This window comes from Rhinatrema bivittatum, chromosome 8 (genome assembly GCF_901001135.1).
Source record: "Rhinatrema bivittatum chromosome 8, aRhiBiv1.1, whole genome shotgun sequence".
NCBI classification, from domain to species: domain Eukaryota; kingdom Metazoa; phylum Chordata; class Amphibia; order Gymnophiona; family Rhinatrematidae; genus Rhinatrema; species Rhinatrema bivittatum.
The window spans coordinates 95,428,976-95,448,102 of record NC_042622.1 but is presented as its reverse complement, the minus strand read 5'-3'; the positions used below and the strand labels follow the sequence as shown (position 1 = coordinate 95,448,102).

The 19,127-nt window shown below is 43.5% G+C and overlaps 1 protein-coding gene across 1 annotated transcript in view; it reads right to left on the bottom strand.

The window, feature by feature from the left end:
- The window catches only part of NOTCH1 (notch receptor 1), a 149,935-nt gene that overhangs the window by 70,990 nt on the left and 59,818 nt on the right, over nucleotides 1-19,127 (bottom strand). Inside the window, exons 3-10 of the mRNA XM_029610808.1 lie at nucleotides 15,955-16,217; nucleotides 14,878-15,210; nucleotides 9,204-9,326; nucleotides 7,794-8,027; nucleotides 7,375-7,530; nucleotides 7,071-7,256; nucleotides 5,707-5,820; nucleotides 3,886-3,999 (exon numbers count right to left, since the gene is read on the bottom strand). Coding sequence (XP_029466668.1) covers nucleotides 3,886-3,999; nucleotides 5,707-5,820; nucleotides 7,071-7,256; nucleotides 7,375-7,530; nucleotides 7,794-8,027; nucleotides 9,204-9,326; nucleotides 14,878-15,210; nucleotides 15,955-16,217 — 1,523 coding nt within the window. The remainder of the gene's footprint in view (nucleotides 1-3,885; nucleotides 4,000-5,706; nucleotides 5,821-7,070; nucleotides 7,257-7,374; nucleotides 7,531-7,793; nucleotides 8,028-9,203; nucleotides 9,327-14,877; nucleotides 15,211-15,954; nucleotides 16,218-19,127) is intronic.

The following is a 19,127-nucleotide window of genomic DNA, read 5'->3' as shown; positions in this document are numbered from 1 at the left end:
GTATTGATTAATACTGAGAAGCTGCAGGTGGCACACTTGGTATATAGCAGTGCCTGGAAGTTTTGTTCTCTGCCTCCATCTGCTGGTGGGAGTGCATACCCCACTGGTCTGGACTGATCTGGGTATGTACAGGAACCTATTTTTGCAAGCGTACTTATTTTTCCTCTGAATATCACAACAAACAAGTGCAAATATTTTAAAAAGTTCCAAACAGTGCAGCCATCTGCCCAAACTGTCTTTATGTATCTCTTTCTCCCAATCACATCATACTAAGATCAATGGAAGAAAAATGTTTTTAAAAAAACTGCTTCATGAATCCAGTTTTGCAGTGGGGGAAAAAAAAAAAAAAAGGACAAAGCAAAGGAAAACACTGACTGCACTTCCTGAAAATCCACAGAATGACTTTTCATCAGATCTCAGAGACTCTAATTGGAGGCCATTCAGTTGGGAGGCTTTTGGCGGGAGTTGCTAACAAAGGGACTCATTGTCTTCCTGTCCGGGGGCCCACATCATCGCTCTGCCCGGTCAATGCTGCAGCTTCACTCATCAGAAGGAAAGAACTTCAGCCTGCATTTCACAGGTCTCAGCTGCCCTGCGCCCCTCTAATTGCCCTTTAGGATGCAAAGCAGAGTGAATGAAACACAGGAAAGGGCATACCTACCCAGTGCTTGGCACACCCCTCTGCTTTCCAGTACTGCATCCTCACATTGCTGCATGGAATGAGCTGAATTCTTTTTATATTAATGCTGGCAAATATTACTAAGGAGTGTGAAAGCATTTTCCTGACATTATTCCTCTTATACTTCGCATGAAGGGGACATTTTCAAAGGGGTTTCTGCCAGGAAAAACAACCCTGTGAACAATGCACCCTTCCCACCCCCCTTCAAAGCAGGTGCAAATGTATGTGGGTAGGACGTACTCGCCGTGCACCACTGGAAATCCCGTGTGCTGCAAACCCTGTATTTAAGGGGTCATTTTCAAACGTACTTACACATGTAAAGGGGCTTTCTGAAAAAATTACCCTGGGGGCTGTACATGCAAAAGTATGCACAGAAGTCATTTCACATGGACTTTTCCATGTACTGCAAAGAGGAGTTCCCAGGGGTGAAGCTGGAGCAGGGAAAATCATTTATGCGCATACTTTCCATTTTCGAAAATATACACATAAGCATTTGGGCGAACATTTCCATCCGTTCCCCGGCAGGTGTAAAATATGCCGCGCAAAACGTATGCACAGTCCTGGTAATTTTAAAGCAGACTTAGAAGCATAAATCCGTTTTGAAAATTAGGGCTGGAATCCCCAGGTATTTCAGCCCTAAGCATGCTGTTATAAACTTGGGGTCTTAATTTAAGTATCGCCCTGAGGGGGGGTAACTGTATAACAGCCTGTCTTAATTACATAGCAAATATGCACATAAGTTATACCAATTTTCAGAGCAGACTTATGTGCATAGGTCTGCTTTGAATATGATCTTAGGAGCATAGAAAGGTGATGGCATAAAAAGAGCATATGACCCCTCTAGCCTGCCCATCTGACCAGCTCTCTAAAATGCCACCAAATTTAGATCTGCTATTATGAATGTGGAAAAGTTAGGTACATATTTTTGAAAATAGCAAAATATATGCCCAAGTGCAAACCCCTCCCCAACCTGAGGAACGCCTCCACTCAGTCCAGGTAAATTAATGCACATACACTACATAGACACATATATCTACCTGCATACTGGGGGTGCAATATTATAGCAAGCCATTTCTGCAGGGAAAGCACTGTTTTGCCTGCAGAAATGCCTTTGAAGAATATCCTCAAATAAAGCTATCTGGCTATATAGGCCCAGATAACTGAAAATAATCAGTTACGTTTCAAAAGTTATCCAGGCAGGTATACTCGGATAACTTAAGCTATATTCAAAGCAGTGCTGGAAGCTGCTGGGAGCAGTTCGAGGGTACCACAATCCACACAGCCCAGAGGGTTTTGGGGGTGCTGGGTGGGGCAGCATATGGGTGGAGGGGACCGGAGCTATGCTTATTTGGACAAACATGCTGGGGCAGGCAACAACTGGCCCCATACACCATTAACTTTTGAATAATCTTGGGAAGGGGAAGGAAAGAGGAGAAGGATCAGGCCAGTAGACCCCATATTAGTCTCACTGTGATGGGAGGTGGAGGATCGGATTAGAAGGCCCACTAGGGGTTTAAAAAAATGTTTTTTTAAAACACGGTCACTACTTAACTTAGCCATATTCAAAGAAGGCAATTTTCATAGAAAGATACATAGAAACATAGAAGTGACTGCAGAAAAGGACCTAATGGCCCACCCAGTCTGCCCAGCAAGTTCCCATAGTTACCAGTTTCCCATACTTATCATTATCAGACCAAAGGTCAGGGCTCTTGTTGGTTTCTGTTTGAGTTCAATTTCCTTCCCCCTCCCCCCCCGCAGCTGAAGCAGAGAGCAATATTAGAGTTGCAGCAGAAGTGTAGTATCAGGCCTTTTGGTTAAGGGTAGTAACTGCATCAAGCAAGTTACCCCTATGTTGATTGGTTCTCCCAGACTATACAGTTCACTGTCCTTGGTTGTTGCCTGAATCCAATTCTTCTTTTCCCCCTGCCGTTGAAGCAGCAAGCAATGATGGAGTTGCATCAACAGTATGAAGGCTTATTTGTTAAGGGTAATATCTGCCACACCAGCAAGTTACCCCCATGCCTCTTACTTCAATCCCCTCCCCCTTGCCTTTAGGGATCCACAGTGTTTATCCCATACCCCTTTGAAATCTCTCATTGTTTTTGTCTTCACCACCTCCTCCGGAAGGGCATTCCAGGCATCCACCACTATCTCCGTGAAGAAATCTCCTGACATTAGTAGTTCCGAGTTGTACTCTGTGGAGTTTCATTTTGTGACCCCTTGTTCTATTGGTTTCTTTCCAGCGGAAAAGGTTTGTTGTTGATCGTGCATCATTAAAACCTTTCAAGTATCTGAAGGTCTGTGTTATATCTCCTCTGCTCCTCTCCTCCAGGGTATACATATTTAGCTCCTTCAACCTCTCCTCATAAGTCAGTTAATAAGACCCCCCCACCATTTTTGTCACCCTTCTCTGGACCACTTCCATCCTGTCTCTATCCTTTTTGAGATTCGGGCTCCAGAACTGAATACAGTACTCCAGGTGAGGCCTCACCAAGGACCTGTACAAGGGGATTATCACTTCCTTTTTCTTACTGGTTATTCCTCTCTCTATGCAGCCCAGCATTCTTCTGGCTTTAGCTATTGCCTTGTCACATTGCTTCGCCATCTTTAGATCGCTAGACACTATCACCCCAAGGTTTCTCTCCTGTTCCGTGCACAGCAGCACTTCACCCCCTATCGCATACAGTTTTTCGGATTTCCACGTCCCAGATGCACGACTCTATACTTTTTGGCATTAAATCCCAAGATTCATATGCATAAATTATTTTGAAAATTACCTCCAAAGAATATAACGGGTTAAACTTGTCTGTGAACATGTTGCTGAATAACTTGAACTCTGCTCTTGGCCATTTCTAGAGTTAGCTGCATAACTTATGCAGCTAACTCCAAATATCAGAGTTAGCCAGATAAATTATTCAGCTAACTCCTCCGCTCCAGAACTCTCCCCTCCTCCAAATGCCCCCCTCTTAGCCGGATTAAGTGGAGATGATATTCAAATGTTGGTAGAATCCAGATAAGTGCCTTTGAATATAAACCTCAATATATTATAAATATTTATATGTGGCTGAGGCAATACCCCCCCCAGGAAAAAGAAAGAAGTTGAAACCTGACAGACAATAAAATGTGCAGATTTGTTTTCTCTATTTAGGTCTATTTTTGCAAGCCTAGCAATAGCCCCTGTTTGGCTGAAGATGTCATAATGTTACCTTCTCTGCATTCACAGGTGTACATGTTGGGACCATCCACACACTTGGCACCATTCTTGCATGGGGTGCTGGCACACTCATCAATATCAAACTGACAAAGGTGACCACTGAAACCTGGACAGGAGAACACATTTTTGTTTTTCACAATGCAACCTCTGACATGAGCATAATTTTCTGCTTTGCAAAAGTAAGAATAGGCAAGCTGTTCAATGCAGCAACACATGCATGATACATTTTTACAACTGTTGCACATTCGGTTGGTATCTGTAGAAAAAAATAACTCCAAAGCTTTGGTAACAAGAGTACTATAATGTAAAGCCTGCAGCCAAGCCAATCTGGTACGGTGTGACAGTACAATTAAACAGTAGCAGAGACAAAGGTGCTCTCGTAACCCGCTCTGTCTGGCAGGCCATGGTCTTCATGTCATTCCGGTCAGTGTGAAGAGCTGGTGACTTCAGGGTACTGGGACACAGAAGGCCCATACTGGGGAACGACTTAGATTATTATAAAGCTATTGGTAAGATATGGAAAGGGAGAGATGCTGGGTGTGAACTAAATAAGAGGACCGTGGACTGAAATGTTTGCCAAGCAGGGGTGAAATACTGTACAGAAACTTATATTAATTAAATACAAGTTCATAAAGAGTTGCATATACGAGAAAGCATTTCTTAGCAGCAGCAAACGGACACAGAGTCTCCCTAAATAGATTTTACTGGAGGATTTTTTTTTTTCTCCTTCAAGATCATTCCTTTATGACTGAAGCATCTGGCAACCCCACAGACCGGGCTGCTGGAGATGCCTGCACTTATCTATAGAACGGCACATTTTCAGAACCCTGTTCCAGGTTTCTATGGCTACAACTCTATAGGGATGTGAAAGGGGGGGGGGGGAAGTCTGAGCAAGCCTTGAGAATGTCTTATTTACATCTCTAGAGAAGAGGAGTCTCACAACTTGAAAACCTCCTTTCAGCCATTAAGCGCCTGCTTGCTCTGTGTGTTACCCCCTCCCCCGACTCAGACACCTCATTCAATTTCTCCTGCTCAGGCAACCTCTTCCCCCTTCCCCGGCTGCTTGTAAGAGCTCTGCAAGTAAACCAGAAATGGCTTGTAGGTTCTGATTCTGAAATCAGAGAACACCCCCTTCTTCTGAAAGGCAATCCACTTATTGCAACCCGATAAATCTATCCGATGTTAAAAAAAAAAAAAAAACCAAAGCAAGATATGCAATTACAATGCAAATTCTACCCCCTCCCCATCTACCACAACACATGCTGAAATATCCACGCCTGAAACCTATTTCTGCTAGCCTTTTCTGCCTTAGAATGGCATCACCCCTTTAATGACTGAAGGCCCTGGAGCTCATTTATTAAAAAAGTGTTTCCCTCACTGAAAACAACAGGCGGCTTTCGTCGACCAGCCTGAGGTAAATTTTGCACCAAAGCAAATTTTTTTTAATAAAACAAGGCCGCTACTGTTTTGTCATCAAGATTTCTGATGCTCTCATGGTGCCATCGGGGTTGAAGAACCGATTTCAGTTTAAGCGCAAGACATCGTTTTCCGCAATACATTTGCCCTGAACGTGCCACCGGGCAATATTAACAGAAGAACGTAAACAAACAGTACAAATTTTACATGAGAAAGTGAAACTCTAGCTGTCCAAGTCCAACTCAAAGTATTTTAACTGAGCTCCCAGGAGGCCTTTGGCTACTGTAACTTGATGCCAAGGATTCTAAAGCTGCCTTTAGGGTGTGGATTAAAATCTACTCTAGTTTCTAGTACAAAGGCATGGGCTGAAGGCAGCGCTATCGATCTGCTTGCTCACCAGTGGGGCACTTGCATTGAAACTCATTGATTTTATCTATGCAGTTCCCGTTGTGCAGACATGGGCTGCTGGCACACTCATCCGTGTTGATTTCACAGTAGGTGCCCTCGTACCCTGCAAGAAAAAGAAGCATAGGTCATCAGGAGCGCGGACATCCCCTTTTCAATCCACACACATCGTACTATGCTCTCTCGTTAAGGGCTTTTATGTTAGGCACGTAAATAGCTGTTCGAAAAATAGCCTGGGACTCAGTGCACAACTTATCTCCTTTTTAGTTGATCACTTCCCTTTATCAGGAAGGGCTCTCAGCAGATGCACTTCTAGGCACTGTGGAGCAGCTCAGCTTTCTGTACACTCTACAGCCCATCCACATACTCTGCTTTAATGACAGAGCCCCTTTTCAAGTTGCAAAGCACCCAGCTAACCCTAAAGGCTTCAGCTGCTGAACAATCTTGAACCTGAGAAAAACCTGCACTTCATTAGCAGCAGGTTCCTTCCCCCACCCCCCACCAACTGATGACCCAGCCAAAATCTCGACCTTCTGATCATATACCCATTCTGAGTCAGACTAAGGGTCCATCCAGCCCCCACGTCCTGTCTTCCACCCTGGCCAAGCTGGGTTATTAGGTAGCATCCGGCAGATCCGTTGCTTGTGGCTCATGCCCAGGGAGTGCCTGTTTGATTGTAATCTTATTTTTATCTGCTTTTAATTGTTTTTATTACTGCCCGCCCCGAACTTGTTTGCAGGGACAGGCAAGAAATGTTAATAAATAAATAGATAAGAAACAGTGGCTCTCCCAAATGTTCCTAGCTAATAATGGCTTATGAACTTTTTCCTTCAAACCCGGCCATGCTAGATATCCTTTAGGAAGGGGCCAGATAGAAAGCTTATCAAAACTCAAAACATTTGCAAACATTGTGGAATAGGATAGAAAAATATATATTAGTTTGTCACACCTTGTTAATTGTAAACCGGCATGATGCGATTCCCATCGCGAATGCCGGTATAGAAAAACTCAAAATAAATAATAAATAAATAAAAATAATGTGAGTGCACGTAATTTAGATGACTTTCTGAAGCTCATATATGTTTGATTTTTCAACTTTAGCAGCAATTAAATTATGGAAGTTACATTAATTAATAGGTTACATTATAACTGTACAACAGGTGCATGAATCAATTATACTACATACATGCACTGTAAAAAGAAAGCACACATTACAGTAGAGATGAAATTATACCGCTGCTGAGATAATGAATGTGATGGCATGAAACTAATCTCCTTAAAGAACTGGACCTTCCAGTATCATAATTAGAAGAGCTGTCCTGCAATGCTGTTTGAAAAGCAAGCTCAGCCACTGACCTGCCATGCAGATGCACTGGAATTCTCCAATCTGGTCTAGGCAGGTAGCATCATTCTGACATGGATTCGACAGACACTCATTAACATCAATCTCACATCGAGGACCAGTGTATCCCTGGGCACACTGGCACTGGAAGGATCCCTGCGTGTTTATGCATTTCCCACCATGCTCACAAGGGTTAGCACCTGAAAGAAAAAAGAAAGGCTTTAGAATTAGGAAAAAAATATGCAACATGGAGAAGCAACATGAAAAGATAAGAATTAAAGCACAGAAAAAAAAAATAGCCAAAAGGTCCATGTTTACCAAGGGAGCATTCGTCCACATCTTGGTTGCAGGCTGGCCCTGTGTAACCAGAAGGACAAGTACAGATGGCCTTTCCATTAACAGGGTTTGTGTCACAGTTGGATCCTTCATTGCAAGGGTTACTGATGCATGCGTCATCAAGATGGCACAGCAAGCCTGAAAGGACACACAAGCCGCATTCAACCACTCTTGCTTGTTTGCCAAGATTTATAGAACTAATCTGTCCTCTCAAGGCAGTGCTAATATTATACATTCTCTATAAAAATATTCAAATATGAGTAACCCTATCTCCCCTAGCAGGAGATCTCCTCCATTCCTATAACTGTATTTTAGGTTACATTGGTCGATCTCTATAACGTGTGGTGCTGCTGCACAACCTACTGCAGTGCGTGGCGCTGAAGCAACATGCGATCTCTCACCTGTACGCCCATGCGGGCACTCGCAGTAGAAAGACGCTACCCGGTCATGGCAGGTGGCCCCCTGGTAACAGGCGGCATTAGCACAGTCATCGATGTTCTCACTGCAGTCCTCGCCAGTCCAACCATTAACGCAGACGCAGTTGTATCCACCGTGGGTGTTGTGGCAAGTCCCTCCATTCTGGCAGGCATTTGGCATAAGCTGACACTCATCAACATCCTCGGTGCAGTACTGACCTACAGATGGGGGCAGACATAATGCCAACGTTTACAGCTCACTTTCGTCACAGACCGAAGGACACCTAAAAGAGGTTCTGCTTTTCTCTCTTTACTCACAGCCGCAGTATGTGGACATTTGCTCTCAGGTTTTCCCACGAGCACCTTAAGTACTGCTAACTTAAGATTTCTTCTCCAGTCCCAAGATGGAACTTTATGAGATATTAATGAGCCGAAAGCTATTGAAACCAGAGTGAAGCATGCTGAAATGTTTTGGCTTTTTGAAACACTACCGCAATATTGTGTGTTATCCTTCCCTCTGGGGAGCTGCACATAAGTGCTTAAGGGGCTAGAGGTAATCAACATTTACTCTTAAAAGCTTCGACATTCTGCAGTGGTGTTAGCTTTGTGCTTACATTCTGCCAGCATTAAAAAGAGTGCCTATGCACAAAATATTACTAAATACCAGAATGGACAGAATTGAAATACAATGAAAACAATAGGAACAAGCAGACTGTTCTGTGCTTTCCTTCCATTCTCATGGCACTTCTGAAATCAGCTTCAGGTGCATTTCTAACGTGTGTAGGCAGCAATGTTTGTGAACTGCACAGCAGCAAGGTGCATGGCTACTTCTGTACCCGCGTTATCTTCAGCAAAGTTTCCAAGGGAAACTATCCAGGTACTCTGCATCTGCTACTTCTGTGGACAGGATTAGGCCAGGGGAGGGGGAAGTCAAGGCATGTGCATTTGGACATTTAGCGTGTAGCCTCCTCCCCTGAACAAGTCAAACCCACAAGAACACCTACGTTTAGTCTGGCTAAATATAGTCGCATAGTGAAACTCTGTGGCTATGTTTAGTGGCTCTGCGATGGGACAAATGTCAAACAGGAGATGTAGCTGCCTAACTCCTTGATTAGGGGGCTAGATTCCTTTGAGAATTGCCCCTCCACAAGATCATTTGTATCTTTAAACTCTGTTTTAAATGCAATACTTAACAATTAAATGCAAAAACCCTCCCAAAAAAACCACAGTGTATGCCATGCAGACTGCATTGCAACGAAGCAATGCAGAACACTGAATTCTGTAATTAATGGTTTACAACCAGTAAGCACCAACCACAATCATTCCCATGCTATAAGGGTAACTAGAGAACTACCTTACAGGGCAAGGGATTGAGGAGACAGCAGCCAAATTTACCTGTCCATTCGGGAGGGCACTGGCAGTTGTACGTGTTCACCCCATCAACACAAGTTCCTCCGTTCTTGCAGCTATTCCCAGGGCAGTCATCAATGTTTTCCTCACAGTTCTGGCCAGCAAATCCTGGAAGAAGAAAACAGGCAACTGGTATGAAATCTTGACCAGGACCCGACTGGAAGCGGCCTAACAAACCCAGGTCATTTGTCGGATCCCAGGCCAAAAAACGTCTTCTTGAAGTCCTACTTTTCTTGTGGCTAAAGCAGGTTTTTAAGTTCCCAGAGCCCCTTGGCTGGCACAAGCTCATATAGGTGACCTGAGTTAATTCAAGGTACCCTCTCACATGCATATACAACTACTGAAGCAATCACATTTCAGGATTCCCCAAAGCTGTTTTGCAATTGCCCATGTTCTCGGCTTATCTTTTTTGTTCTTAAGGACCTCCCTTGCATGTTTCTCTCTCTCTTTTTTTTTTTTTTTTTTTAAAACAATTCTCTGCTCAGTAAACCTAAGATGGGAGAGTCTCTTTCTACGCGAACCATTTTGTTCTGTGCCAAAACATTATCAGTAAGACATCACTGAGGCCGCCAGTCACTTATCTTGCTAACTAGGACTTAAGCAATTACGATAAACAGGAAACTTCTTCCTTCGAGTGCCGCCAAACCGAATTCCACCAGGCCAGACCACAAGACAAACCTGTGGCAAGTTACTAATTAACTCACACCACACACTTAAACTTGGTTTCTGCCCCCAGAGGCATAAAGGAAGAACTAAATAAGCCCCGGAGAGTCATTTATTTCGGTGTTATTTTGAAACAGTGAGACAGCCTATCACACTGTCTCATTTGTTAGGTCGAGAGTCCACAGCAAATTGCTTTAAGGTGATCTAAAGTAAATGAATACATTTAAAATAATGTAGAAGATCCTTAGTTATTCAACAATGCCAAGTTCTGTTACCAAAACACTACTGGCCTTTGTCAAGAAGATCGACACAGCAGTGACATACATTATTTTAGCTTCATAATAGTGGGAATGTTGTAGTATAAAGAGATTTGCTTTCGAAAAACTTAAAAAAAAAATGTTAAATCTTATCACACAAAAACAGGAGCATGTAAAGTTTAAAAATGTTAACTTCTATTTGCGGGCTGGTGGTGCTTTAAATTAGTTATACCCTTGTCCCTCCTCGCAAAGAAAAGTAAGAGCCTTTAAGGCCAAGCCACACTTTTTCTTCAGGCCTCAATCCCCACAGGCTCAAAAGCTGGGATTGCCAACTGGCTCCAGATTTTCAGGACAGGTTGATCTGGTCCTGCTTCTACCCCACTGCATGCTGGGACTTATTCTGATTTTCCTATTGCATTCCCTAAGAAAAGCAAGACTGTAGGTACCTGCATGCAGGGGAGTAACACCAGGACTGGATCAACCTGTCCTGAAAATGTGGAGCCCTCTGCAGCTCCAAGCTTTATTTTCATCTTTGCCCGACAACAAAGTGTTGACAGGCACTGAACTGTTTGTGCTTTGTGCAGCTCTGCAAGGTGTGGCCAGTAAGATGGACCTGATATCTGCAGGCTGCAGGGCAACACTTGGTGTTTTGGGTTCTAAGTAACATATTTACACTAAACAGAGTGCAGTGCACCAGCCTTTCAGTGTCCGCTTAGCTTCCTGCCAAGCCAGAACTGCAAAATGACAGTAGATCGAATTAGGGGAAACCCATCATTCGTGATTGCTCAAACTGTACAATCCTTTAAAAACCAGATGGAACTTGATCCAGGGATGTTTATGCAACAGAAAGCAGCATTCTAATAGTTGCTGAAAAGATACAGTCTGTGATGGCAAAGCGGTTTGCTATAAAAAGCCACAAACTGGTTCTAACTGCAAAGGTCACCCAAAGTAAAAAAAAAAAAAAAAAAAAAAAAAAAGGGGTGGAGAAGACAGAGTAACTACTTGTTCTTACAATCATTCCTGATGTAATTTGCCAAGCAGGGTTGGCAAGTGACTAATACCCCCTGCAATTTATTTTACATTAGGACTGTGGCCCTGTTCAGAATGGACTTCTCTAACCTCTGCCTATGGAAATTGTCTTTCTGGAATAAAGCCCTCTGAGATGCAGACTCCAATAATCTATCCTGGTCCTACTGACCTGTTAGTTGGTCAAGCTGCTGCCAGCAGCCATTCAGATAATGCCAAGCCGACAATTGCCTTTTCTCTTTAAAGTTTATTGCCATGAACCTGTTATTGCACTGATACAGGCACTTATTGCAGCGTAAACGTTCGCGGGCCATGCAAACTGGCCCTTGATCTTTATGCATCAGGACCAGGGTCTGATAAAGTGACTATAAAGTGTTTGCTGAGCTAGACACCTGCCTCAGCGCCTCATAAAAGAGCAGTTATCGTGGCAGGAGGCTCCAGAGTGTGGTCACAGCCATGTCCAATGCACCTGGAAAGTTCGTCCAGCTGGCAGGTCCATATAGTATCACCTAAGCAGCCCAGAACAGGGACAATCCAATGTACCCTCACAAATGCCTGTTTCAATGAGCGGCTTGCTTTTCGGAAGCCTTCTTTGAAACAGCGTGACCAGCCTTAGCTCAGCTTCCTGTCTCAGGAGCACCCAGTACTTTTTGCATGTGTCTGTTAGAAACCATAATCTTACTCCTCCACCCCTTCATAAAATACTCGTCAGCACAATCAGATCTCTGCTTACAAAAAAAAAAGTGGACTTTAAATACACATACTATTCCCTTGAGAGTTGCCCTCAGTAACAGGGCTTTAAAGAAAACTAAGTTTGCACACTCCCTCGAAGTAGTTAACATTGCCTAAATATAATATTTCTTAGGCTGTAACAACTGATAAGATGGGATTCAATTGCAAAAAAAGAAAAAATTCCTTTTTAAACAAAGATCCCCAAGGTTGATAATATTTCTTGAATGTACAGCAGATGTTTCCTTTGTCTTCAGGATTTTGAGGTATTTTTGCAAGAAACTGTCAATCCTTAAACTAAATATACATTTATTTATTTATTTATTCCATCTTCCTTTTACTTCAATGTGCAAAAAAAAATTTTTTTTTAAAGGGGAAATTGATTAAAATCAAGGCAACTTCTTTTTCTGGTTAATTTTCATCCTTGTCATGAGAATGTCAAAACCACCAAAATATCAAGTGAACTTTTTAAACTTGCTGGAGTTGCACTTCACAAAACTAACAACGAAAAGCTTAGAGAATCATTTCCCTCTGAACCATACAGCCTCCGACCTTTGTTCTTACTACAGTTGTGAGGGCTTCACAATGCAATAAAACCCACAGCCTTCCACAGCCGGCAGACACTATTCTACCAACTCATGTCACTTCAGCAACTGGCATTAGGGTTACTGCTTTCACTGTCCACTGTGCATCTCTCCAGCTGCGCTTCCTACACACGGTTACCCAAGGCAGGCCCGGATTTAGGCAATAGGCAACATAGGGTGTCAAAGTTTGAAGGTGCCAAATATCCAGGCCATAGAGAAGCCAGCTTCTGCTTGCTAGAGGACCATATGGCAGCACAGCTTCAAAGGGGCACTGCCATGTCACTCTGCCTGTTAGGTGCCACAGTCTTAAATCCAGCCCTGACCCAAAGATGAGTTTCTGCTTGAATTTAGTTATTGGTCCAGCACAGAAAATGAAGGTCCCAGAGTACAAAGTATGTAGCAGAGCAGAACATTTTCAAACATTTACTGCTTTCAGTACTGATTTCAGTGTTAAGCATGTCCTGCAGTTTGTACTGTAGTTTGGGTGGCTCTTGGAAACAGGCTAGGAACTGGAAACGGGTATTATTTATTTATTTATGGGCAATTTGACATTGCACATTTTCCCCAAAGTTGGTCTCAGGTGGATTACGATAAATTTTAATGAACAGAGGCATTTGAGTACTTTACAATCTATCAGAATGTGCTAATGGAGAAGCATTGGGATCCAGAATGGGAATCTCACTTGAGAATAGTTTGAGACCCAGTTGTGTCCCTCTTGTGTAGAACAGCCCTTCATCAGGGGTTCATGTAGTTGGGCCAGAAGTGGGTCTCAAGGGAAGTCCTGAAAACTAAGGTAGTATGGCTCCAGGCGCAGGGTTAGTGGGACTTTATTCCCGATTTTGGATGCATACCAGCTGAAAGCGTGGCTTCTCATGCAGGACCATCTGGTGGCAGTCAGCTGAGGGACAGAAGGACAAATCATTTGGTGGACCGGAGTTCCCTTGAGGGCGTATAAGGAAGAGAAATTGTGGAAGAAGCATTTGAAGACAAAGCAGAGTTTTACATTTTATCCTGCTTTCTACTGGGAGCCAGTGAAGCTGCTACCAAAATTATTGTGTCAGTACTTTGTAGAAGCTGGAGGCATTTCGCGGGTTTCAAACTTTTACTAATTCAGCCCGAGTATGCTACCGCATGTCTGAACTAGATTAGTAAAACCCTTCAGTAGTAGTCAACATCCGACTCATTAAATACTCCCTGCAAACCTTGTTCCATTCAATGTAGGGTGGCATAGCCTAGTGGTTAGAGCAGTGGACTATGAACCAGGAGACCAGGGTTCAAGTCCTGCTGTCGCTCCTTGTGACCTTGGGCAAGTCACTTTACCCTCCATTGCCTCAGGTACAAACTTAGATTGTAAGCCCTCTGGGTGATATCTTGATTGAGATCGAATGTCGGTATATAAATAAAATAAATTTGCTCCCAATGCCCTTCAACCAGCAATCATACAAAATATGCCCCAGGTCCTGCTATTCATGCTCTCTTATTCACATACACACATTCTCTTTCTCTCTCCCACACACAGACAAGCACATGCTCTCTCTCTCTCTCTCCTTCTCATGTAAACAGGTCCTCCCCATATGAAGTTCGCTTGCACCCGGTGCCATGACAGAAACAGAGTACAAGTCTGGCACACTATCCCCCTGTGTCTTCACAGCCTGCTGGCAAGTGTTCCTCCATGACATCCCAGCTCTCTTAATTTTACCGACAGTCAGACACGGACGCCTAATCCCGGTCTCAACCTCCTTCCATTGGCTGCATAGCACCAAGGCTGATTGACTGACACATCTGCCCCTCACCCAAGGGGAGTGAAATGATTGGCAGGACTGCTGAGTGACGGGTGTCTTCCTCCTCTGGCCACTTTGATGGGGCAGGTTGGAGTCTGACGATCATCCCTTCTCCTTCTGAATGCCGGGTTAGGCACGGGTCCGTGTAGCAGACCGGACACTGCACAATTAGTTTAAAAACCGGTCTGTCCAGGCCAAAACTAAGCAGTTGGCCACCCTAATTCAATGAAATTTAAGAAAGCCTAAACACCCTGAGTGAACAGTTGTCCTTTTACTGTGAACACATTTATTTTGTTCTCTTTTCTGCACTCTAGCTTGCAGAAATTCAAAAAGCATCATTCAGAAATACATTACAGCAAGATACAGGAACCATGTGTTTTGGAGCAAACTAAAACATCTTCATGATCAGATTTTCTGGTTGAGAAGACCCAGGTTCCAATTCCATCCCCACCACTTACTGTATGAACTTCAGCAAGTCACCCAATTGCCCCTCCCTTCCCCAAACTCAAAACTGGTGAGCTTTTAAGTGTTGGGACTTTATAACCATGTGCTTCCCTTCATGCACTGCTATGTGTACATGAACAGTGCGACGGAGTGGCAACCAAACTCTTGCAATTACCTGGGAGGCAGGTGCAGTCATACGTGGTATCGCTGGTCTGGCGGCAGGTACCCCCATTCTGACAGGGTGAGGGATTGCAAGGCACGTAGGGAAGTTCACAATTGCGGCCCGTGAAGGCCTGCCTGCAGTCACACCGGTAGGACCCAACCTCATTTGTGCACGTTCCACCGTTCTTGCAGGGGCTCTGCGTGCATTCGTTCATATCCTGCTTGCAGGTCTGTCCATGGAAGCCAGGCGCACACTTGCAGATATACTGCGCTCCAAAAGGCACACACTGCCCACCATTGCCACATGGGTTGGATGCGCAAGGATCGGCCTGCTGACACGTTTCACCTGGGAAAGCACCAAAACAAACTGATTTCACCTACAACACTTTGGGCTCAGTTTATCAAGGCCTTCTTACTGTCCCCCCCTTCATCCCATCCCCGAGACAGAGTGAGAGAAGAGACTTAGTGAATCAGAATGGTAATCTTTTTTAACGTGAAAACACATTCTTAATGGGGGGGGGGGGGGGGTTTCCTGCTTTGTGAGGATCCAAATGCTCATTTTGTACCCAGTAAGTCTTCCTGCAATCCGAATGAATGGGAGCACAGACCCATATACCTCCATGGGGATCAGATTGTCTTGAAATTACTGTGAAAAATGAAAGCTTTTACATCACAAGCTCCCTGTTTCCTCTGCATCCCCCTCCTCCCAGGTGCAGCAACCCTGCTACTTCTAACAACCGCTTTGTATCTGTGAGGTTGAGGGTGAGCAGAGGCACCATATTAAACTGCCAGCTTCCTGAGGAAGCTGTGACTGCATGGGAATCCCTATCTTATATGCTTATAGTAACCCACAGTACACCTGTTTCTAACATTCTGCGAAGACCCGTGCCATAAATCACCAAGATGAAAACAGGTTTTAAGCAGGTCTTGGTTTCTAAGTAAACATGTGATGCTGTTAACCCTCAAAGCGTAAAGTTACATGCATACTATTTGCTTTTCCACAATTTCCCAGAATTCCATTGCCCTTCGAGCCTCTCTACTAGTCTGGTAATTCCCCTAAGTACAAAAGGTTTTGTTTTTTTTTACATACCTGTCCAGCCTGGGGGACATTTGCACTTGTACTCCGTCAGTGTGACAAGTTCGCAGGTGCCGCCATTGCGGCAGGGGTTGTGCAGGCAGACATTGTCGTCGGGCGTGACACACAGCTCGTCTGTGAACTCCATGCGGCACGTGCAGGTATAATCCACAGCATTTCCTTTGATCACAACATGGCACGTTCCAGCGTTTCTGCACGGTAAGCTCAGGCAAGGATTTGAAAACTGACATCTCTCTCCTACGAAAGCGCTGCTACATCTGTAATAAAAAGAAATATGTCTATAGAGATAAAATATTGCCTAGCATGTAGCATGCTTCAAAATCAGGTTTGATTGGATTTCAGATTCCGAAATGCAAACGGTACCCTGCAAAAACTGTCAGTTCAGGTCCCAGAGGACAAGTACCTACAACCCAATAAAATAAACAGAAAAGCCGAACCCTCACACATTAGCCATCTACCACACAAACTCAGCTTTGAAAATTGATTTTGCATGGACTTGAACCTCCAAATAGAGGTTGAAGAACTAGTGGCAGGGTAGGTAGCAGAAGGGGGGAGGGTGCTGTTTGCACTGCTGCCATTCCAGCTCCAGCTGAGACCCCCATGTAGAGACACACCTTACGTGTTAAGGTAGCAACATGGGCTTCTCCTTAACAAAGCCAATTAAGCTCACAGTATGAGATGAAATAGCTCAAAAAGACATGAAAGGGAATCTTAAAACATTCTCTGGCTATAGCAGTAAAGCACATTTGAATCCAAATTGAATGTGAGTTGCTAGAGAAATCCAACCTGTCACTTACATTAAACACCACCTACCTTTGTTGAGATTTAAAAAGAACCTAATGGCATTATTGAAACACAGGACATGAAGCAAGAAGCTTGCCATGGAATTAGCTGGAATGCTGGGGGGGGGGGGGGGGGGGGGACAACTTTCAGAACATAATATATAAGATATGCCATACTGGGTCAGACCAAGGGTCCATCAAGCCCAGTGGCCACACCAAGTCACAAGTACCTGGCAAGTACCCAAACATTAGATAAATCTCAAGCTACTATTGCTTATTAACTAATAGCAATTAATAGCAATTCATTTTTCCTCTAGGAACTTATCCAAATCTTTTTTAAACCCAGTTACACTATCTGCTGTAATCACATCCTCTGGCAATGAATTCCAGAGCTTCTATGCATGGATGCAAGTTTTGCATGTGCTTTGTACCTATCTTTCAAAGGAAAACTACACAGTAAGTACCCATGGACTCTAATTTCTGTGGGCAGAAAACAGCTGGAACACAACATGCAGAGATTTGAAAATCAAGCCTGTGTGTGTTTCCATAGCCAAGTCTCTCCCTGCCCCCCCAGGAGTACCTCCCCTCAATCTGGCTAAAAGTATATGTGAAGTCTACACATGCCTTTAGTAGGACTGACAAGGACAATTTTCAGACAGGCCAATGGCTTTGAAAATTATTCTCAAGATGACCTGATGATAAAAGGCCATAGCAAAAAAAAACTAAATTCTTTGCTCCAATCTTTGTTGCAGAGAATGTTGGAGAGTTACCCAGATCAGAACATCCTTTGTGGGTGATGATTCAGAGGAACTGAAATGAATCACTGACTCTGGAAGCAGCCCTAGAGGAATCTGACAAACTAGTAGTAAATTGTCAGGACCTGATGGCATTCATCCCAGATTCTAAAGAAATTCACATATGAAAGTGTAGACCTGCCCCTGGTAATCTGTAGCCCAATATTAAAATCTTCCAATGTGCCCAAGAACTGGAGGGTAGAGGGTGTAGCATCAATTTTTAAAAAGGGCTCCATGAGTGACCCAGGAAACTATGGCCTTGTGAGCCAGACATCGGTGCTGGGCAAAATGGTAAAAGCTATTGGAGACGCCAGCATGAGTTTAGCAAAGATGACTCGTGCCTTACCCGTTTATATGAAAGTATAAATACATATGCAGATAGATAAAAGAAGACTGATATACTATATTTGGATTTTTCAGAACACATTTGATAAAATCGCTCATGAGAAACTCCTGAGGAAATTAAAAAATCATGGGATAAGAGGCAATGTCCTTTTGTGGGTTGGTAACTAGTTGAAAGATAGGAAACAGAGTAGGACTAAATGGTCAGGTTTCCCAATGGAGAAAGGTGGATAGTGGAGTGCCTCAAGGATCTGAACTGGGACTAGTGCTGTTTAATATATTTATTAATAATCTGGAAAGAGAGCAATAAGTGAAGGGATCAAATTTACAGATGAGACAAACATTCAAAGTTGTTATATCACAAGCTGACTGTAAGGAATTACCAGAGGACCTTGTAAGACTGGGGGACAAGTCATTTAAATGGCAGATGAGAAAGTTAATGTGCACAAGTGCAAAGTGAGGCAAATAGAGAAAAAACAAAAGCTGAGTTTCACACAAGGAATTACCTTGGATTCATTGTGGACAAAACGCTGAAATCCTCAGCTCAGTGTGCAGCAGCAGCAGTCAAAAAAGCAAATAGAATGTTAGGAATTATTTGTAAAGGTACAGAAAACAGACTGAATATCATAGTGCCTCTGTATGGATCCATGCTACAACCGTATCTTGTGTATTGTGTGCAGTTCTGGTAACCCCAAGCTCCAAAGAATCCATCAGAACTAGAGGAGGTATGGAGAGGGGCAACAATAAGTGACAAAAGGTACGGATGTCTCTCTTATAAAGACAGACAATCCAGGTTGGGAGTTTTCAGCATGGAGAACAGATGACAGAGGTTTATAAAATCATGAGAGGTTTGGAAAAAGTTAACAAATGGGCACACTCCAGGAAATTAAACTGGTATTAGATTGAAAATACATTTAAGAAAGTTTTTTTTCCCCCAGTCAATGCGGAATTAAGCTGTGAAATTTGTTACTGGAGGATATGATTGAGGTTAGTAGCACAGCTGGATGTAAAAAAAAAAAAAAGATTTGGACAAGTTTCTGCAGGACAGTGTCATGGGCGTCAGCCGTTCACGCAGAAAAGAGACTAGAGGGGGTTTAATGAAAGGGGAGCTTTTACTGTGAATACCAGTACTCACAACAACCCGGCTCTGCAATCCTCTCCCAGTAATCCCCCTTTTTATGTTTTATTTTTTTACTACCAGGTTCATTCCCCCTGCGCCATTTAATGGCAACCCTCTGTAAAGCACAAT